The sequence below is a fragment of the Thunnus thynnus genome, chromosome 17 (genome assembly GCF_963924715.1).
Source record: "Thunnus thynnus chromosome 17, fThuThy2.1, whole genome shotgun sequence".
Lineage (NCBI taxonomy): Eukaryota > Metazoa > Chordata > Actinopteri > Scombriformes > Scombridae > Thunnus > Thunnus thynnus.
Genome location: NC_089533.1, coordinates 14,367,796 through 14,386,852, shown reverse-complemented (window position 1 = coordinate 14,386,852; position 19,057 = coordinate 14,367,796). Strand labels below are relative to the sequence as shown.

The 19,057-nt window shown below is 39.6% G+C and overlaps 1 protein-coding gene across 3 annotated transcripts; it reads left to right on the top strand.

The window, feature by feature from the left end:
• The first annotated feature begins 3,796 nt into the window (after positions 1-3,796).
• On the top strand, positions 3,797-17,285 carry ccnf (cyclin F). 3 transcript variants are annotated; one of them, XR_010924218.1, is made up of 18 exons: positions 3,799-4,120; positions 4,936-5,090; positions 5,255-5,361; positions 5,466-5,533; positions 5,765-5,961; positions 6,329-6,382; positions 6,784-6,888; positions 7,127-7,204; positions 7,943-8,097; positions 8,995-9,159; positions 9,280-9,403; positions 9,534-9,714; positions 9,889-9,976; positions 12,813-12,912; positions 13,666-13,799; positions 14,508-14,683; positions 15,009-15,602; positions 15,691-17,285. XR_010924218.1 is itself a non-coding variant. In XM_067570431.1 (17 exons), exons 1-17 carry the CDS (start codon positions 4,108-4,110, stop codon positions 15,452-15,454), a joined length of 2,343 nt encoding a protein of 780 aa, XP_067426532.1. In that variant the 5' UTR covers positions 3,797-4,107; the 3' UTR covers positions 15,455-17,285. The 3 variants fall into 3 exon arrangements, 2 of the variants coding, with proteins under 2 accessions (XP_067426532.1, XP_067426531.1); XM_067570431.1 differs by having other exon boundaries at positions 3,797-4,120; positions 4,939-5,090; positions 15,009-17,285; XM_067570430.1 differs by having other exon boundaries at positions 15,009-17,285.
• Positions 17,286-19,057: the final 1,772 nt, after the last annotated feature.

Sequence of the window (19,057 nt, the reverse complement as noted above, 5' to 3'; positions counted from 1 at the left end):
AAAAATGCAAAGCCAGAAATACACAACAAGCAGCACAATGTGACATTAGGAAGTCTGGAAACAATTCTGTTGTGTATTTAATTAGTCACCGCTTGCTGTTGGTTCCAGTTAATACCTTTGTAGTCAGGAATAACATTTCAATTCTACTTCAGATATTATGACAGCAGTTTGGGAGACAGGTGGGAATCATACATGCTTGGCCAGACAGTCAAATTGAATCACAAGCACAATGAAATTAAAACGCCGTCTCAGTATAGGTATTGTAATAGAGATAAATGAGATACAGATGAGATGCACCTGGATATAATCACTCAGAGACTTGAGAATACTGGAATAATATAATACTGTCACAGATACTGAACACTGATTATTCTGGAAGTCTCAGTCATGAATAAAATACATTATAGATGCAGGAAAAAAGAAACTGGATTTCTCTATACCCCCATGAAAGACCCGCTCTCCTTCTCATCCTCTCTGACTTTTCATATTCTGTCACTCTCTTTTTATTTCAAATGTCAGCGTTTCAGTCCTCAAATACTTTTTTTTTCAAGATGTGTTCTCCAGTGGATGTCAGGTTTCTTTAATTAATGCTTCAATTAATACTTACTTCTTATGAAGTAAACTGTTCAAGTGTGAAGCCATTGCTTTCCCATCTACTTTTCAGATCAAACTCAGTTACTTCATGTGGGAGGTACAGTCTTTATAATGACACATCTTTTTTAGTACAATATGCTGAGAAATAATGGATGCTTAGAGAACAAAAATTATAGACTTGGACCATGCAGTTCTGCAAGCTTATTGTGTATGGTTTCATTGGTGTAATTATTTTCAATTTAGGTTAAATGCACTGCCCGATTTCTTTTTCCTAGCAATTACTGGTCACTTTGTTTTTTTACCGAGAACATGGTTGAGATGGGTTGGAGTTTCTATGGAAACACTGACTGCATCCAATTGAGGATGTCACAGCCTCTGCCCCATCTGAGGTCACTCAGATACAAGATAATTTGATCATACAACACCTCCAGTATGAAATGCAGCAAAAATTACGTGCCTCGGTGAACACATGGAAAAATAACAAATATATTTTCTTTATTCACTATCACGCATGTGGCCTACGTTTATAGATGGGTGACAGATAAGGCAGAAGGCCACATATTTTTCTATTGACTTGCCCTGTTGTAGTGCATTTGGGAAGTATATAAATGATATAAATTACTAATTGTTTTAAACTTACCAGAGCATTTTATTCTATTCCTCTTAAAAGCAACTATTGAGTCATAGCGGAAATGTTGAACACCGGCTCTTGGAGGTGATGATGAGATTGAGTGAGCTGGTGATGCACAGATCAATAGACAGCCTGAAAGGAACAAATGATTGCCACTGTAGTGTACTCTGCTCCTTTATGACCCTCTTCAAAAGACCAATCAAGAGGACACTATTCTGGCAAGGGAGTAGTCTATTCATTCACAATAGGGATCCAACACAATGGTCTTAATCATCATGTAATTTCCTCAAAGGCAGCTGCGTCAGAGGCCATACCAATCTTTCTCTTTATTCGTTTACATCTCCACAAGGACACACAAATATTGATGAATTGATAAGTTTTCTGTGTGTGTGTGTCTGTGTGTGTGATGTACAAAAGGACAAGACATAATGATTTCTTAATGTCCCCTATTATAAGGTACACATCAATAATCTTGTTTGCTCCACCAGCGTTTTCATTCTTTGTACTTGCCATTATGCTCACATTCACTTAGGTTTACTTTGGACTTTGATTTCTTGATTAACCTATCCTCAAACCCTCAGTGTCTAATATAACATTCCCCCCCCACTGGCCAACTTGGCCAGTAGATTAGGGTTTTACTGGCCCCTTTTATATTTTCATTGGCCCGGCAACCAAAAAATGAAAATAACTTTTTTTCCATCATATTGGTGATCTATTCATTGTATACATAATAAGTACAAAAGTGAAGTTCCCTTTAGATTTGGTTGTTTTCCTTTAATTATGGATATATAATGTTGATATATTACACAAATATGGATCAGTAAATGAATGGTGTATAAATGTAGGTTTCTCCATATTTTGTCCTCCTCCCTCTGCTGCTACTGATCACAGACTCACTGCTGAAGGTACTGTTGGTAGAGAGGAAGGGCAGGCAGCCTGAAGTCTACATGAATCCAACTAATTTTACGATATTTAGCTAATTAGACTCATTCGTTACATACAATGAACGTTCATCAAAGTTCACTATTAGCATAACGAGCTCCGTACTACTGTTAAACATAGCGGCTGCGGATAAGAGGGGAGTTGACTGCTGGAAGTCAAAGACTGTTCAACAGTTTGATAAATTACGACTCGAGTGCATAAAACCTGAAGTCCGTTTCATTCTGTCCGTTGTGGACTGTGTGTGTGTGTGTGCAGCTCAGCCCCGCCCTCGTGCAAACAAGCAAAGACAGAGAGCAGAGGAGAGAGAAGGAGAGGCAAACATCCCATCCTCTCCCCACAAGCAGTGGAGAAAGTGTGCGTGGTTTGCATGGTTTATGTACAATGTGAAATTTCAGCAGTAGCGTTCATCATTTTCTGCGCCGTACAGCGATGCAATGTTGGCTCTGTACACTGTGATTCCAAATTATTTATCAGCTGCCTAGCAGGTGAGCCCAATTTATTGTCCGCCATGACTGATTGTCCAATCAACTTTCCCTGCATGTCGGACCATGACCCTTCCAGTATCATACCAATCAAATATGAACTTCCTTGCATCCATATCCTGTGGCTCAGTCTGCAAATGTTAATGTGCATTTGGCGGAATGGTATAATTGAGTTTATTCTTTACTTAATCATGATTAAATCGCCAATATAGATCAGTTGAGCTTGAAACTTCATTCATGGAGCCGATTTGTTTAGTCCTTATGAATGCTACTAGAGAAACATAATGCTTATTCCATATATTTTTAATTTAATTTTGGAGAAGAAATTCACGGATGTGAATGGAATAGGATTAGGTAACAAGATATTACACAATTGAATTAGTAAAGGCTTGTTAATGTGGCAGTTGCAATCACAGATATGCCTGATGAATAAAAATGAAAGCTAATCAAGCCAGATTTTTACTTACAAATTGGCTATGACGGATTACAGTTCATCATCACTTCAAATATGTTAGTCTTTGTCCTCAAATCATAGTCCTGAGCTGAAAAGACTAATTTGACAGGAGTTATTTCATCTTCAGTTCCTTCCAAATAAAAATATTTTACGCCTTCTATATCATTACAATAGAAGAAATATAAATCCTCGAAAAGAAGACAACAATACAAGCTTCATTTGCCAGCACCTTATTGCTTTATCAATTAAGATTTGCTATAACTCTTTGTGCTCTGGACAATCAAAAGACAGACCATTTATCACTGTGAATGTGGCACAATATATTCAAAGCACTTTACACGTTTTTTAAGGGACTATTCACTTGCACTGCCAATAGAAAAATCTACTCTGGCCCTAACTGTGCGCCTGTCCCTTTAAACGGGGTACCTTTAAACGGCATTCTCTGTCCAACTACATGTCCCACAATCCACAGTAAATAGGTGGGTCTGTGGACGGTCGTCGTAATCAGGTCAACCAATCACATACGTTTATTGGCGAGCGCGTACTTCGAAATGGCATTACGCTGCCCAATGAGCATTCGATATTTTACAGTTTATAAAATCCGACCAATCAGTGCTTCCATTCTTCACGCTAACCAATCAAGAAACTACTAGGTCGTAGAGGGGCGTACCCGTGCTCGACCAGTCAGATTGAATATGGAGTTTAAACTCTGAGCGCGGGCGGTCCTAGAGTAGCTTTGGGGCGGGTCCAGCAATTGAGGACGCGTGCTTGAATTTGAATTCAGGCAAGAGCTGACAACTTCTTAAGATATTAGTTAACTACTGCAGCATAACAGAGACAGCGAGCTGTATTGTGACACGATTATATAATTTCCTGGTGAATTCGACTCTACGTTTGGGAGTGTGTAGTATTTAGCGAGTATCACTGCAACATTTAAATCGCTACTCCGTGCTGTAACGTTAGCTACAGGCATCACTGTCCGAGGAGAGATCACTGCACTTGCAATGAAAGCGGGCGGTAAGTAACTTTATCCAACTTAAACTAGCTCCTACTACCAGAAATATGCGAATGACTGTTACGGAAAGACGACTGTTTTAGAACCAGTGTTAAATTGTTGCAATTTGACAGAGATAGCACTGGTAACTAGCTCCTAGCCAGCACCAACGTTAGGTAACGTTAACGTTAGCCATGGGTTCCTCTTGGAGTTTGAAATAGACTAATGCTGGCAGTAACCATGTAAAATGCGTGTCCTTCTGAATCTTAACGATTTTGTGGTGTCTGAGAACTAATATATGTTAATATATATGAAAATGGGCGTAACGTAATGCTACTTACATTTAAACCACAGGAGGGAAATTTGGGCGCTCACTTGGTTTGACTTAGCAGCCTCAGTTCACCTTCGTTAGAAAGCTGCTAACGTTAATGCTTTATTATATGATGTTGTATTCTCACTTTAATACCTTTTTAGAGGTTATTATCTTTCCATGAATTTAAAAATTCAGACCAGGTATTTGATCAGACCTCCCGGAGATGCCTTACGTTATTTACGTTAGGCAATTTGAATGGGGAGCTATATCCTTCGTCTTGGTGTGCCTGGCTACCAGTGAACATACTAAGCGACCACAGGCCTGCTTTAAATGAACTGCAAATATTTGTGTAACATTAATGTGAGAATGAATTTGTTAGCCCTGCACTTAGATGTGAAATGCTTCTGGGTGATTTTGTTGTGTGTGTTTACCTACATGCTATGTCTTTAGCTGAATATGAGAATTAAACTCAAGGATGGGGGAAATGAATGAATTGTGTGAGTTTAAATCCCTTTTTTCTTTCAGTAGTCCACTGCCGTTGCTCAAAATGCTACTCGGTTCCAGCACGGAAGCGGGTCCGTAAGCGAACTCCAACTGTCACCTTGCTGTCTCTCCCTGAGGAGGTCCTCCTTTGTGTGCTCCAGTGCCTCTCTGCTGAGGATCTGCTGTCTGTCAGAGCGGTGAGTAAACATACTGTACTCACTATAGCACTCCTACACAACATCTAGCATGTATGTGCCTTGTCATCCCAGATTTGTTCTGGCTCAGCGTCTTGTAACCACCTGATTTGATGGGTCAGATGTTTCTTTTGTTGAGTGACTTAATGGCTTGACCTCTGTTACAGGTTCACTCCCAGCTGCGGGACATTGTTGACAACCATTCCAGTGTTTGGGCCAGGGTCAGTTTCAGAGACACGTGGCCATCCCCCAACAGCTTATGGTTATTTGAAAGGTGCAGTGTCTTTTGTCAAATTAAAAAAAACAAAACAAAAAAACAATGTGTTTTTGTTTTTCCATCTGTATGGATTTTTATCTGAAATCTCTCTCTTCCTTCAGAGCTGCAGAAAAGGGAAATTTTGAAGCAGCTGTGAAATTAGGGATTGCTTATTTGTACAATGAAGGACGTAAGTAAAACACTTCACAACTCCCTAACTCAAACATTTTGTAGGCATTGCACTTATGTTTTTCCTCCTTTTCATATGCTGGTTGGTCCTGTGTTAGTACATGTAACCTTTATCCTACATGACCCTGATTTTAAATAAAGGTCAAGTGAAATTTAAGGGGAAAAAATACTTTTTTGATGGATGCTCTTAGTGATTGCAGCTCATCACTTGTGCCTTGTCTCTCTCCATCAGCATTGTTGAGCGATGAGGGGCGAGCGGATGTATGTGGTCGGAAGGCCTCCCACTTCTTCAGCCTGGCCGAGAGCCTGCGCTCTCCTTTGGCAGATCCCTTTATCTGGGTGTTCATCCGTCCACCATGGTCGCCCACTGGCAGCTGCTGCAAGGCCGTGGTGTTTGACCGTCTCAAGGCTGAGTGTGACGACAACATGGTAGGTTTTGCTACAGTTTAGGGGACAAGACAGTGTTGTTCATTTTCACCCAACCTTGATGGAAAATTAACCTGCATTCATTTTTAGCAAGAACTTGTGACTACAATTAATAAGCACAGAAAATAGTCTTCATTTCTCCTTTTCTGTTTTTATTAATGCGAGTTTCAAGGCAGTGGCAGTGTTTCCACCAATCACAAATAATAGTCTAAATAAGGTTGAGTTTCTGTTATTGCTCAATGGACAGACACAAAAATTACTATTGCTTTAAATTCACAGAGAAATGTACATTACATTCATGTCTACATGATGGTTTCATAGAAATTGAAAAGGTTTAGTGCTGAATTCACACTTTTTTTTTTCTTTACAGGAGAAGAAGGGGCCCTTGTTGCACTGTTTGGCCAGAGTTTTGCAGCTGTTTGAAGTGAGTGTGAAAGTGAGACTGAATCTGACTGGCTCTGTCTCTCTCTGGGTGTGGTTAACACAGTTTCTAGTCTCTAATAAAAATGTAGAGCTTAGTGCTACTGTCATAGGGGGCTGTTTGACTACTCATCAACTGCACAGATGGGATAATTTTGTTTTTTTCCCCCCTTTCCATATAACACAGTTGTTGCCTTAGAGTCCCTGTTGGTTCTTCTCACTCACAGCCCTGGTTTGCTGTATTATTAAACAGTGTGACAAATGATTTCATGCAGCTTAATTAGAACTCTGGTTTGCAGGCTCATGACACACAGGCTTTATGTGCAGAGCAGACTATCATGTTTGACTGCGTGAACAAAGTCTAGATTTTCTATTCACATCTGGAACCATGTTACCTTTTTCCAGGAGGATGAAAGACGTTCAGACGCCATATCGATGCTGGAAGAGTCTTCGCAGGCTGGCTGTTTACAGAGCTCCTACCTGTTATGGGAGCACAACCGTAAAGCAGCTGTGAGTCTGAATGTCTCATTCAGAATAAGAATCAGTGTTACTCTTGGAAATGTTGACCTTATTGATCTAAGCTATTGTTTCTCCATGTCAAACTCAAGTTTATTAAAAATAAAATTAAATCAATAGTTAAAAGGTTTTGTTGCATGTACAAAAATCTTTTGTGGAAATATTCATTGAAAAATATTGCTAAACCCAAGATTAATTTAATTCTTTCCTTATTTTTTTTTTTTAATTTTAGATGGCAGATCCAGGCAGGTACCTTCAATGTGTACGAACTCTGAGGGACTATGCTGGCAAAGGATGCTGGGAGGCACAGGTGTGTGATTATAACAGCTTGTCCTCACAGGAGACTACACAGGCCACTTAACAGCTTGCACCATATGCATGTAACCACGCCCAATGCGTAATTTTGCACTTCAGTACGATTTTCTTTTGTTTTACGTGTGTTACTACGGTGACTGTGTGTTGGTTTCTGGGTGTTGCCCAAATGCAGGTGACTGTTTCTGAGTGCGTCTTGTGTAGAACGTGTCTGAAGCTCCTGCTGCTCTGCTAACGTGCTGCTTTGGCTATACAGGCTTTGTTGACATTTTGTAAGATGGATTATTGTCTTGTGTCATTATGTTGCAGCAGTTGGTTTAATGTGTTCTTCTTTGTCAGTCTGCAGCTTTATTCTCCCACGGTTGTTCACTTTAATAATACAAAAGACTGTAAATTGTTTGTCACTTTTCATCTGTCAAGTTTTTGTTCGTTTCTTTTTCATTTCCCACTCCTCTATTTGTCCAGCATTGAAAGTTGTCAGTGTCAGGAGGACTTGACGATTGTTGACATACTGTTGATTTTTCATCGCCATTCACAGCTTAATCAAAGCTGTACCACTGAATCACAAAAATGACTCATCCAAAACACAGGCTCTTACTAAAATCCCGCTAAGTAATTACAGCAGAAATCTGTTGCAGTACTCAACCTCATTGTCATCTTTTTAGTTTGACCAAGTTCAACAAGCTGTCAAGCCACTCTAAAATATTATTGAACACCTGGTCTTTTCTTTATCCAGCTCTCTCTGGCCAAAGTGTGCAGCAGTGGGAATCCACTGGGTTTGGAGGCAAAGGCCTGCTCTGACTTAGTGGCCCAGCTTTTCAGTTCCTCTAACCTGGCATCGCGTCGCTGTGCTCAGAGCATCCTCAGACGAGGCATCAAGGACACCATGAGGTAGGCGGGAATAGAAAATCTTCCAAGCTATTACTGGCAGGATTACAGTCTGTTGGTGAATATTTTTCTAGAAAATTGAATGATCCTATTGATGTTATTGTGATGACTCACTGAGTTTTGATCATTTTAGCTCTCTTTTAATGACATTACTAAAGAGAAGATGAAAGAGAACATTAGCACAAGTGTGCCAGTAAGGCTGGGCGTTATAGCTGAAAAGTTTATTACAATAAAATGTTTAGTGTGCTTTTTTAATCAACAATTTCCTCACCGCCTGCACTCATTTCTAACTCAACGCTGTTTCTGTTGTGTCCCATGTCGATGGTGCAGTCGAACAACATAACTGTTAAATGATTGGCTGTGTGCGTGTCATTCATAGCAAGGGATATGATAGGTTGTTTATGAGCCAGGGAGGAAACACGCTTGGGGTTTGTTCATGTAACTAAACTTGCATTTCAAACTGCATTTAATGTATTAAAGTGAAATTACTGAACATTCTATTGACCAATTTTCTTACTGCTATTGATGAAGTGTCTATTGTCGGTATGTATCGCTATCGTTTTATCGCCCAGGCCTATGTGTCAGTATAAAGATAATCCTTTCCCAGTAAGACAGGGGACACAACACATAGCCGTTAGGCTGATTTCAAGTCATGATGTGGCCATAGTGGCTGATTTTTCAAGATCAGATAATGTCTGCTAGTTTAGGGTGGTTGCTGTTGACATTTACCCTAGATTATTTTATGCATGAGGGTTACAGACTTAAACCAATTGCCTCTCATTATTGTGCAATTCACATTTAGATTAATTTAAAATATTTTTCTGTATTTTTTCAGACCAAAATATCCCTTTTTTGCCACATGATCTTCATTTTTTTTCCTTCCCCTTTATGGTTCTGTAGGTACATCCTGGTGGACTGGCTTGTGGAGGTGACCACCATGAAGGACTTCTCCAGCCTGACGCTGCATGTTACAGTGGGTTGTGTGGACCGCTACCTGGCTCTGCGCTCTGTCCCTAAGGCTCGCCTACAGTTATTGGGAATTGCCTGTATGGTAGTTTGTACACGGTAAGAAAGACATCACATTAAAAGAATATTTGTATTTTGTTGTGAATAAACACAAATTGATTTATATTTGTAACTTATATTTGTACTTCCATGACAATGTTTGGTTCTTTTCTTTTTCAGCTATATCAGTAAAGAAATCCTGACCATACGAGAAGCTGTTTGGCTCACAGACAACACCTACAAGTATGAGGACTTGGTTCGGATGATGGGAGAGGTTGTCTCTGTGCTGGGCGGAAAGATCAGGGTGAGTACATAAACAAATATCTCTCTCATGTAATCTATATTTTTATATGTATAATTTCATGCTGAAGAATCTTTTTGGAAATTCAAGCACTGTGTTTGAACAAATGTTAAGAGAGTCATTTTATGCTCAGAGCCCCACACTGCTGGACTACGGGGAGGTGCTGCTGTCTCTGCACCCTCTAGAGAGGCGGACCACTCACCTGTTCAGCTACATCTGTGAGCTGTCCCTGCTCTACTCTGCTCTCGCCACACCACCTCCTGCCAAACTGGCCTGCGCTGCACTGCTGCTTACACGAGCTCTACATCATTATGGTAATAACACTCACTGACACACACTGAAAACATGCCAGTTTGGAAAGATGTATTGTTTCAGCCTTTTAACACAGACATGTGATGCAAATATTTTTTCAAACAAATACAATTTATGGTTTTAGTTGAGTGTTAAGTTTATGTTCACCTTGAATTATGCTTGCTTGTCTCCTGCAGCTCCTATCTGGCCCAGCCAGTTAGCTGACTACACAGGTTTCTCCAAGCAAGACCTCACCCCCCTCTCTGTGCTGCTCTATGTCAAGTGGTAAGCTTCTCACAGTGTGTGTTTTGACTGGATTGGTAGCCAAGAAAGTTATTTCCCTCATTCCCCACCTGCACAATCACTCAGTCTGTTCGGTCACGTTCAGATGTAGAGACACTCCTGTACATCCACACACATGCAGAGCAAACCTTTTGTTTTTGTAATGGTTTAGTTTAAGTGATGTGATCAGCCATGATGAGCTCACTTCTAATAAGAATTACATTTGTGTTATCACAACCTTGGAAGAGGGAGAGTCAATGTAGACACTGAAAGGCACATTTATTTACCCTAAAAAACTTTTTTTTTGTAACCTTAGCAAAGGTAAGTCTCACCTAGTGACTGATGTGTTTAGTTAAAAAATGGATTTTTTTTTAGTGATCTTATCTATAAAGAAAGGGACCAGTCATTTCATCCCTTTGACAGGATGCAGCTTGTTTGGCATCTGCCCTTCTGTAGCTACACATTTGATTAGCCTGGGCTGGCAAGTAAAATAGGCTGTGATGGGTGCATTATGTTTCTCAGCACGTTAGGTAAGTGTGTAAGGGCTTGGAACATTATGATGGCTATTTCCATGCTCAATTATGTCTCACAAGATACCATTTGTTACACAGATTTGGTGCAAAATGTAACCAACCATTTAACCATTGACCACTCAAGAAATGATCCAAAAACGGTCAAAAATCCCTCCAAAATATCACATTAAGACAACAAGAATTTGAAGAACACCATAAAAAAAAATCATGCTTTGATTTGGTGTCAAAACTTTTGACGTTTTGAGATTTCTGTAAAAATAGCATTTTTCAGCGATTCGATGGTGAGCACTTCTGTTCTGGAAATTGCTCAGAAACCCCCTTATTGTCAATATACCTATGAAAGCCATACATCCTCTGAATGCTCTAGGTCTCTAGTTTGTGGGCATAAAGTTTCATGAGGCTGTGATTATTTTAGAGGTTACAATAGGTCATTTTATACAGTGAGGTCAAGTTTCAAAAAATGGTCTCACTACAATGAAATGGCTGCTATGGGGACTTACATCATCACACATGAATTCAATTGGGCTCATTGAATCCAAAAGAGTCTCAGTTTTCCAGTCATACCCATTTATGCAATTCCAAGACTGTTTAGGGACCCCAGTATGCAGAAATATTCACATACTCACATTTTTAGAATAGGTGGAAATAACATTTATACTGCATGTAAAAAAAACTGCATGGGATTAGCATAAAGTGGGCATGTCTGTAAAGGGGAGACTCATGGGTACCCATAGAATCCATTTTCATTCAGATATCTTGAGGTGAGAGGTCAAGGGACCCCTTTGAAAATGGCAATGCCAGTTTTTCCCTTGCCAAAATTTAGCCTAACTTTGGAGCGTTATTTAGCCCCCTTCCAGACAAGCTAGCATGACATGGTCGGTACCATTGGATGGCTTCAGTTGTCTAGTTTCATATAGTATATTCAGTCTAGCTTTAAAACTGAGCCTTCTACAGCCTCTGAAAGACAGTAATCTCGGCCAAGGGCGCAGACGCCCTCACAGGTCTCTGAGGGTTAATTAGTTTTTCTTTAGATTGGTATTAGACCAAACACACCCCTGCTCTCCACAGGGGTTACTGACTTGTACTGTAATTCTGTTGAAAATTATAGGTCCATTAGCTACATTCTGAGGGTGTATACCTGCTTGGGTACTGAAGGCTGTCATTGTAAAACCCCTGCAGATCATAAAATGGCTCTATTCACAGTACCGCTAGTTTCCCCCGCAATATCCAGACCATACAATAGCAGATTTCTATTGTTGCCAAGCAAAGTTTCTGTATACCTTCTTGGTATTACAACTGATTTCTTTCCATATGTGGTTTATTTCAATCACAGCAAGAAAAAGAGGGATATGGTGAGCTCGGAGTATTAATCAGAACAACTGAACTGAAGTGTTCTGATTAATAAAATGTGTTATGAGCATGATTTAACAAATATGATTCACTACAGCTGTTTGGTTGACAGCAGTGTTTGGTGACATGGTAAAAATCTGTTGCTTTTGCATTTTAAGTGACAATCTCATGAGTCTGCTTTCAGCTGTTTGACATCAGTGACTATGCGTGTCCTAGTTCCAGTATGACATCAGCACTGTTTAAAAACCTCTGGCATCTGCTTTGGATACAACATGACAAAAGATAAAATTACCAACAGACTTGTTAGAAAAATATTCATTAACATATTTGTTTCATTTATTCCAACTATTGATTTCCCGCACAGCATCCTTTCATTTTTGGATGGGACAAATACACGCCATAGAAAATGCCACTGAAAACATTACAGTCTACTGAATTTTCTGCTTTATCATACTTTGACTCACACATGCCTGCTACTTCACTGTTCTGTCCTCCATGAGATGTAAGAATATGGAGACTTGTGAGATAACAAGAATTGATTGATAATGTGTCTGGCTGTTTACAGCATGCTCATATGGCCACATTGATTAGATATAAAAAAAATTTTTTTATAATGTCTGATGACTAAGAAAATGGATGGCCATTAAGGTTTCAAAGCACACATGAAGCCCAGAGAGCTGTAGAGTCATAAAAGACAGCAGGAGGCATTTGGATAGTAGGGGTGTTTGTGTATGTGTGTGTAATCATCGGTGAATCACCAGCTGAGTCATAGAAACGTGCCTCAGGATGAGTCACTTTGATAAGTGAGCATCACATCAACAAACTGTAACTCTTAAATGGGCAAGTGACGGGATTTGTCCCCAAGAGTTGATTTTAGAGATGCAGTCAACAAAGTGGATCAAAGTCAGTAATTTATCTTAACTCGGTTTTTCTCCCCTCTCTTTGTCTCTCCCCAGTTTCAGTCAAGATGTTCCCAAAGATTACAGGCACGTGTCTCTTACTGGTGTTAAGCAACGGTTTGAGGATGAGGCCTACCAGCACATCAGCAAAGAGAAGGTACTTGCAATTTTTTATTGAAGGTATAGGAAAAGTCATCTCTGCCCACAGGTTGAGACTTTACTTGTGGTGGTGCAGCATGTGACGGGCGGGTTCAGTAATAAGGTAGTCAAACAAAGGTCTATAAATAACGAAGTTAGAGTTCTTTGTAGAAAAATACAACTCAGTTGAACTCAGCTCCTCGACCTGGGTTTCCACCAGAGGGACCAGGGTCTTAATTAAGGTCTAGGGAGATTCTTCTACCCCCCAAAAAGTCCCTGCTGGGGGTAGGTTCCTGTTTTTTTTTTTCCAAAAGTACAGGATTTTTGGGGGGCAGAGTTTGCATGGATGGCCCTCACTGATTGGTCAAACACAAACAGCATGGCAGCTTCAACTGGTATACTGCTTGATTCACAAAAAAGAAGTACTCTAGGAAAGGGTTCCCGCAGATCCTTGAAGTCTTAAATTAGACTTTCAGAATTTAAGGTAGTTTTTTTTGACTGTTTCACGGCAGTTACATTCTAAAGTAAAAAATAAATAACCATCAAACACTCAATAGATTATTTACTATGGAAACAGTTTCCTTTTCCTCATCTGCATGTCTCCTTTTCATTCATTCATTATATCCAACATTACATCCAGTAAATACAAAGACAACAGGACAAATCTGTGTTGTTTTACATTTGGAAATGATACTATTTATTTAACTTCTTAAAAAACAAAAACATTGGTTTTCTGAATCTGTCACTAATATTATTTCTTGGCATCCACAAGGTAATGGATTTTAAAGAGCTGTGTCAGATCTTGGAGATTCCTGAAGTGGAGCCTCAGATGGAGCCTCCCAGTCCTACCAGCCAACCAGCAGACATCCACACCTTCCTCGCCTCCCCATCCAGCACCAACAAGAGGTAAGACTGTCACCAACACACAGTTTCCCCAACACACAACGCATTAGAGCTGCATGATACTAACTAACAAACAAGCTGTGGCAATATGGACAAAAAAATTTAACACTACTTTGGTCCTGAGATGTCACATTATTGATAATGATCAATGTGATTTTTTTCATTTGTTAATAAGACTTCTCTTAGTGCTGTCATGCAATATTTATTCTAAGGTAGTAATGATTGCTAGAGGCATCATTACTACCTTAGAGGCATTCACCGTTCCTTGCGCTCAATATCAACAGTCAAATGACTGGACTGTAATTTAGCCTTAAAGACCAGGAAAAGGCACCATTTTAAGTTCCCTTATATCACAATATCAACATAAACAAAATCCCAGAGAAAAGAAAGTCTCATATGACTACATCTTTAATATATTCATATACTTAAGTTCCCAGCTTTACAACACATTTATATTGCACATATAATTATTTGAAATCTTTGAAAATCAGGCAAGAAATCTGGTTATTAGCAGCAACACACTGACAGGAAAATAACCAATGCCCCACCTCTCTTGCTCATTTACCAGTTCGTATCCTTGCAAAGTCTCCTGTGCTTTGTGACAGACTTGTGAATTGTCTCATCCAGAAGGTGTTAGTCTGCGCCATCTGTGAGATGCCTCAATGACTCACTCTAACCCACTACTTGTACAATCCCTCCCCCTCCCCCTAGGAGACGTGATGACAACATGCAGGCCCACAGGGGCAGCTTTGTGGCCACTCCCACGGCGGAGCTGTCCAATCAGGAGGAGACACTGCTGGGCGACATCCTGGACTGGAGTCTGGACACTTCCTGTTCTGGCTATGAGGGGGACCAAGAGGAGAGTGAGGGGGAGAAAGATGGCGATTGTGAGTATGAGGAACAGAAGGGGAATGGGCTGGGCACATTTAATCCAATTACTAGCAGAGCCCCAAATGTTTAGTCTAAAGCACATATATTATCCAGTCCATACAGCATGAGTGAGTCTTCCAGTTGGACATTATATGACACAGCAGTTGCAACGTCCACATAACTTGCACATACTTTCACATACTGTCTCATAATTTGATTCATATGCTGCTGTTATGAACAGATGTGGATGGATGATAGTAGCTGTGCAGACTGTTATAGGTTCATTAGTTTGTGTAGATTTTCCAAAATGATTCACTGTTATAAACTCTTCTCTCTCAATAGCTTCAATGATATCCATCAAACTGCACCCACTCACTGATGAAGACAAAAGACTAGATCACTGCAGAGCCCTCTCCAGCGACGAAGACAGCTTCTGTGAAGTGGAACGAGAGGCGAACAAGGATTGCCAAGACCAGGAACCTCTTTTCTTCTCTGCAGACCTTCACAGTTCAGGATACTCCTCCGTCCAGAGTGTTAGCCCTTCATCTACATGCTCCTCCTCCCTTATGCCATGCACACTCAAGACATTTACTTCCTTGGGCGCAGCCTCTGCCAGTTCCCAGCCAGGCTTCCGCCTTTTGGTGCCCATGCAGAGGCCTCGGGGAACCTCCAGCAAACAAGTGAAGAGGAAGAACTCAGCGGCTCACAGTGGAGGTGAGGTGGAAAGGGAAGAGGAGGAAGGGGAAGTAGACGAGAATTCTGCCGGTGCGGGGTTTCTGAGCCTTTAGACCGTGGTTGTTCAACTGGCCTCAAGCTGTTTACAGACCACCTGCTCAGTTATTATCCTCCAGCACTTTTCTTTTGTTCTTGATGCTGTTCCTCACTCCTGTCAGTGTGCACTGGTCCGTCAGTTGCCAGAAGATCGAGACTTTGAAGGTAAAGACAAGTAAGGGAAAATAAATAAATATTAATTACCTAGAGACTTGCCTTTCTATTACATTGCATTTCATTTCCGTGTTTACAGGCATGGAGCAAAATACCTCCCATAGACCGAAACAGTACACCCTTTGACTCGCAGTTAGCTCTGAAACCACTGGAACATGACTTGACTTTCCTCAGGACCCTGGTACAATAGTTGCCATTTTTGTTGTTTTACAGCCTTCTACAACAACCTATCTCAGATCACGTTGGATAGTTGTTAAATAAATGAAACCTCATGGACTTGTTCATTGTGGAAAACATTAAACATAACTGTCATGTTATTGTGGTTCTGTTGGTTATCATAGTTTCTAATATGCACTGTCAGTACAAGAATCTATCTTGTATTTGGTGAATGTCATCAATAGATGACAACTGTCATCTAGCTGATGAAAATGTCTGCATCTGAAGCCTAAATATGATTGTATGAATTCTTGTTCAATTTTGTCCTTAGTTCAAGTTCTGTGTGAGTTTGCCAAAGGTACTGTGGTGATGTCATTTTTCAGGGGCATCTACTTAAATAGAAACAGCTGTGAAATGAGTCTTTTGGTAGTCAGCATCTTTGAGTCTTGTACATATACACCAGTTGTGCTATTGATAAATATTTTGATCAATGTTACTTAATGGACCAGTATGTAGAATTTAGTGGCATCTAGTGGTGAAGTTGTACCCCTCCCAAGTATGTAGGAGAACCTATAGTTGCTGTGAAAAATGCGAAAGACCCTTTCTAGAGCCAGTGTTTGTCCATTCTGGGCTACTGTAGAAACATGGCGGTGCAACATGTCGGCCTCTGTGGAAGGGGACCCACTCCCTATGTAGATACACAGTGCTCATTTTAAGGTAACAAAAACACAACAATTATTTTCATGGGATTATACACTAATTTAAACATACTTATGTCTATTATATTAATTTCTGCCAAGTGCACTCCACTAGATGTCACTAAATTCTACACACCGCACCTTTAAAAGACCATCAGGAACACCAGATAGGTGTTAACTGTTGAGATATTGACACACTTTGTTCAACAAGGTGTGCTGATAATGGAGCCAAACAATAATCACCAGCTGGATGAGTACCATGCAAACTTCATGAAACTCTAACATGCTGACAAGTTGTACTTTGCCCATTTTTCCTCCCATCTGAATTAGGTCTAGCACTTTTATCATCACAGAAGGAGCGCAAGTCAATGAAATGTTACCATTTCTGTGCTTGAACAATCAATACTAAAGTATTTTTTTCATAGATTTGCTTTGCCTCCTTAGAGAGAAATGGAAGTTCAGACACTAAAGGAAAACTATTACATGATGGGGTTTTGTAAGTACTGTACGCCGTATTCAGGACACTGAGTACACAATGTCTACATGATTGTCTCTTGACTATAAACACATTTTAAACTGTTACTCCAGACTGGTTATCTCCTGTGTTTTATAAATGTACATAGTACTATATGTATAAATGGAGGACAAAGAACATGCCACTACTTGAAATTGTTTTTTGTTGAAATTGCTTCATTCCAAAAAAGGCAAAGTTTTCTTTGTGAAACATCTGTTTTTCTACAGTACAGTGTTTTTTCAATAGACCTGTGATGTGAATATGTAATTTTGTATTGATTTTAAAATAAAACAAGCCATCATGCAAGCCAGTGTCACTTTTGTGCCTTTTTCCACCACACAGACCCACAGTTTAATTTGTAATAAATATACTCAGAATTAGTGTTCCCAGATTTAGCTAAACTGAGGTTGGTAATAAAGTATAGACGTATGATGGTGTGCTAAATTGTTCTATTCCCTGTCTTTTGTCTGAAAGTTTTGTGTAGGTTTTTGGTTTTTAAAGTTAAATTTGAGATCTCACGAAACTGGGTGGCATTATTAAGCAGAGCCGTGACCAGGATTTTAGAAATGATTTGGTAATGAGTCGAAAGCCCCCAATGTACACCTGCACAAAAAAGATTATGTAATGTCTAAAAATTATTAAAATGGAGCAGCTCTGTCAAGGAAATTCCTCGGAAAATCAACAAATACTAAAAGTCTCACAACTGTCTCTATTTTCTGTATAATTCATACAAGATTACCCACAGAGGTGGGGAGTTTACCAGGCAGCGAAAGGTTTAATCTAAAGACTACTGAGTTACATTACGAGAATTTTAGGATGCAGTGTGTTTGAACTTCGAAGTGTAATAGGGACTAAAGAAAGGATATCTTTTCCTCTGCTGCACTGATTTTGACCAGTCATTCACAAATCTGTTTCTTGGAATTCCCCCAGGTTTATAAAAGTGAAATATTAAATCACAGGAGTACCAGTTTAATGTGAAACATAAGCAATGTAAAAAAAGCTTTCAATTTAACCCATAAGAACCCATGGTGACACAGGGGTCACCAACCCTTTCAATGTTCTGGAAAATTCCTTATACACCTTGATTTTAACTCATGAAGTCCCTAAGTGACATCTACTGAACATCCTGGTGCAGTCATGTGACAATGTGTGAATCCATGACATCACTTCCAAAATGGCAGTGTACCTGGTCAGCAAATGTGATAGAACTAGCTAATTTTAAAAAGCTTGTTTTTTGTTACTAAACATAGGTTTCAACCCATTTAACAATTCTGATGCGTTAATAAGATGTCCGGTATTACATTTTACCTGTTCTGACGATATTTCTTGAACAAATTGATATAAAACAAGTTAGGGAAATATCGTTATGACATATATGTTACATTACAGATCTTTGATACTGAAGGTAGAAATTTTTAAAAAAGTCAGAAATGTGTTCTTTGTAGTCCATTTGGTCTGTTTTATATTCTCCATAATTTTCCTTTAAGGAGAAATGGGTCCGGGCTCTTATGGGTTAAGCCAGAATCCACAGTGTGTCCACACAGTCATTTTGTGCAATAATGCATTTAAAGGTTTATCTGAAACTTATTTCAGGTTTCAGCAGACTGAGTTAGTCATATCAAGTGGATATCTGCCACATTTACAGTCTTACAGTAGTATCAAATTCCCTCTTTGTGTTTCCTCGGACAGTGTTTCCCTGTTGAGCTGCAATGGAAAAATAATAACAAAAAGAGGGACTTTGGCACTAAAACAACTGAAAGATATCTACTTGATTTGGCTAATTTGGACGACTGAAGCTTCATATTGGCTTCAGATAAACACTTTTGTGCAGAAGGAGTCTTGTGGATTTTGGCCCCCATCACTTACATTGTAAGTGCATTATGAAGGGATCTTAAAGTAATCAGTGTGAATAGGAGGAATGATTATGGCAAGAAAAACCTATTTCAATGTTCATTTGGGCACCTGACTAATGTTTTAAGAAAGACTTGAAAATTTGTGAACCTGTTCTTTAAGCTCAAGAGTTCATCAATGTGTCTTCTTTCAGCAACTAACTACAGTGCAGTGATGGGACAATACTG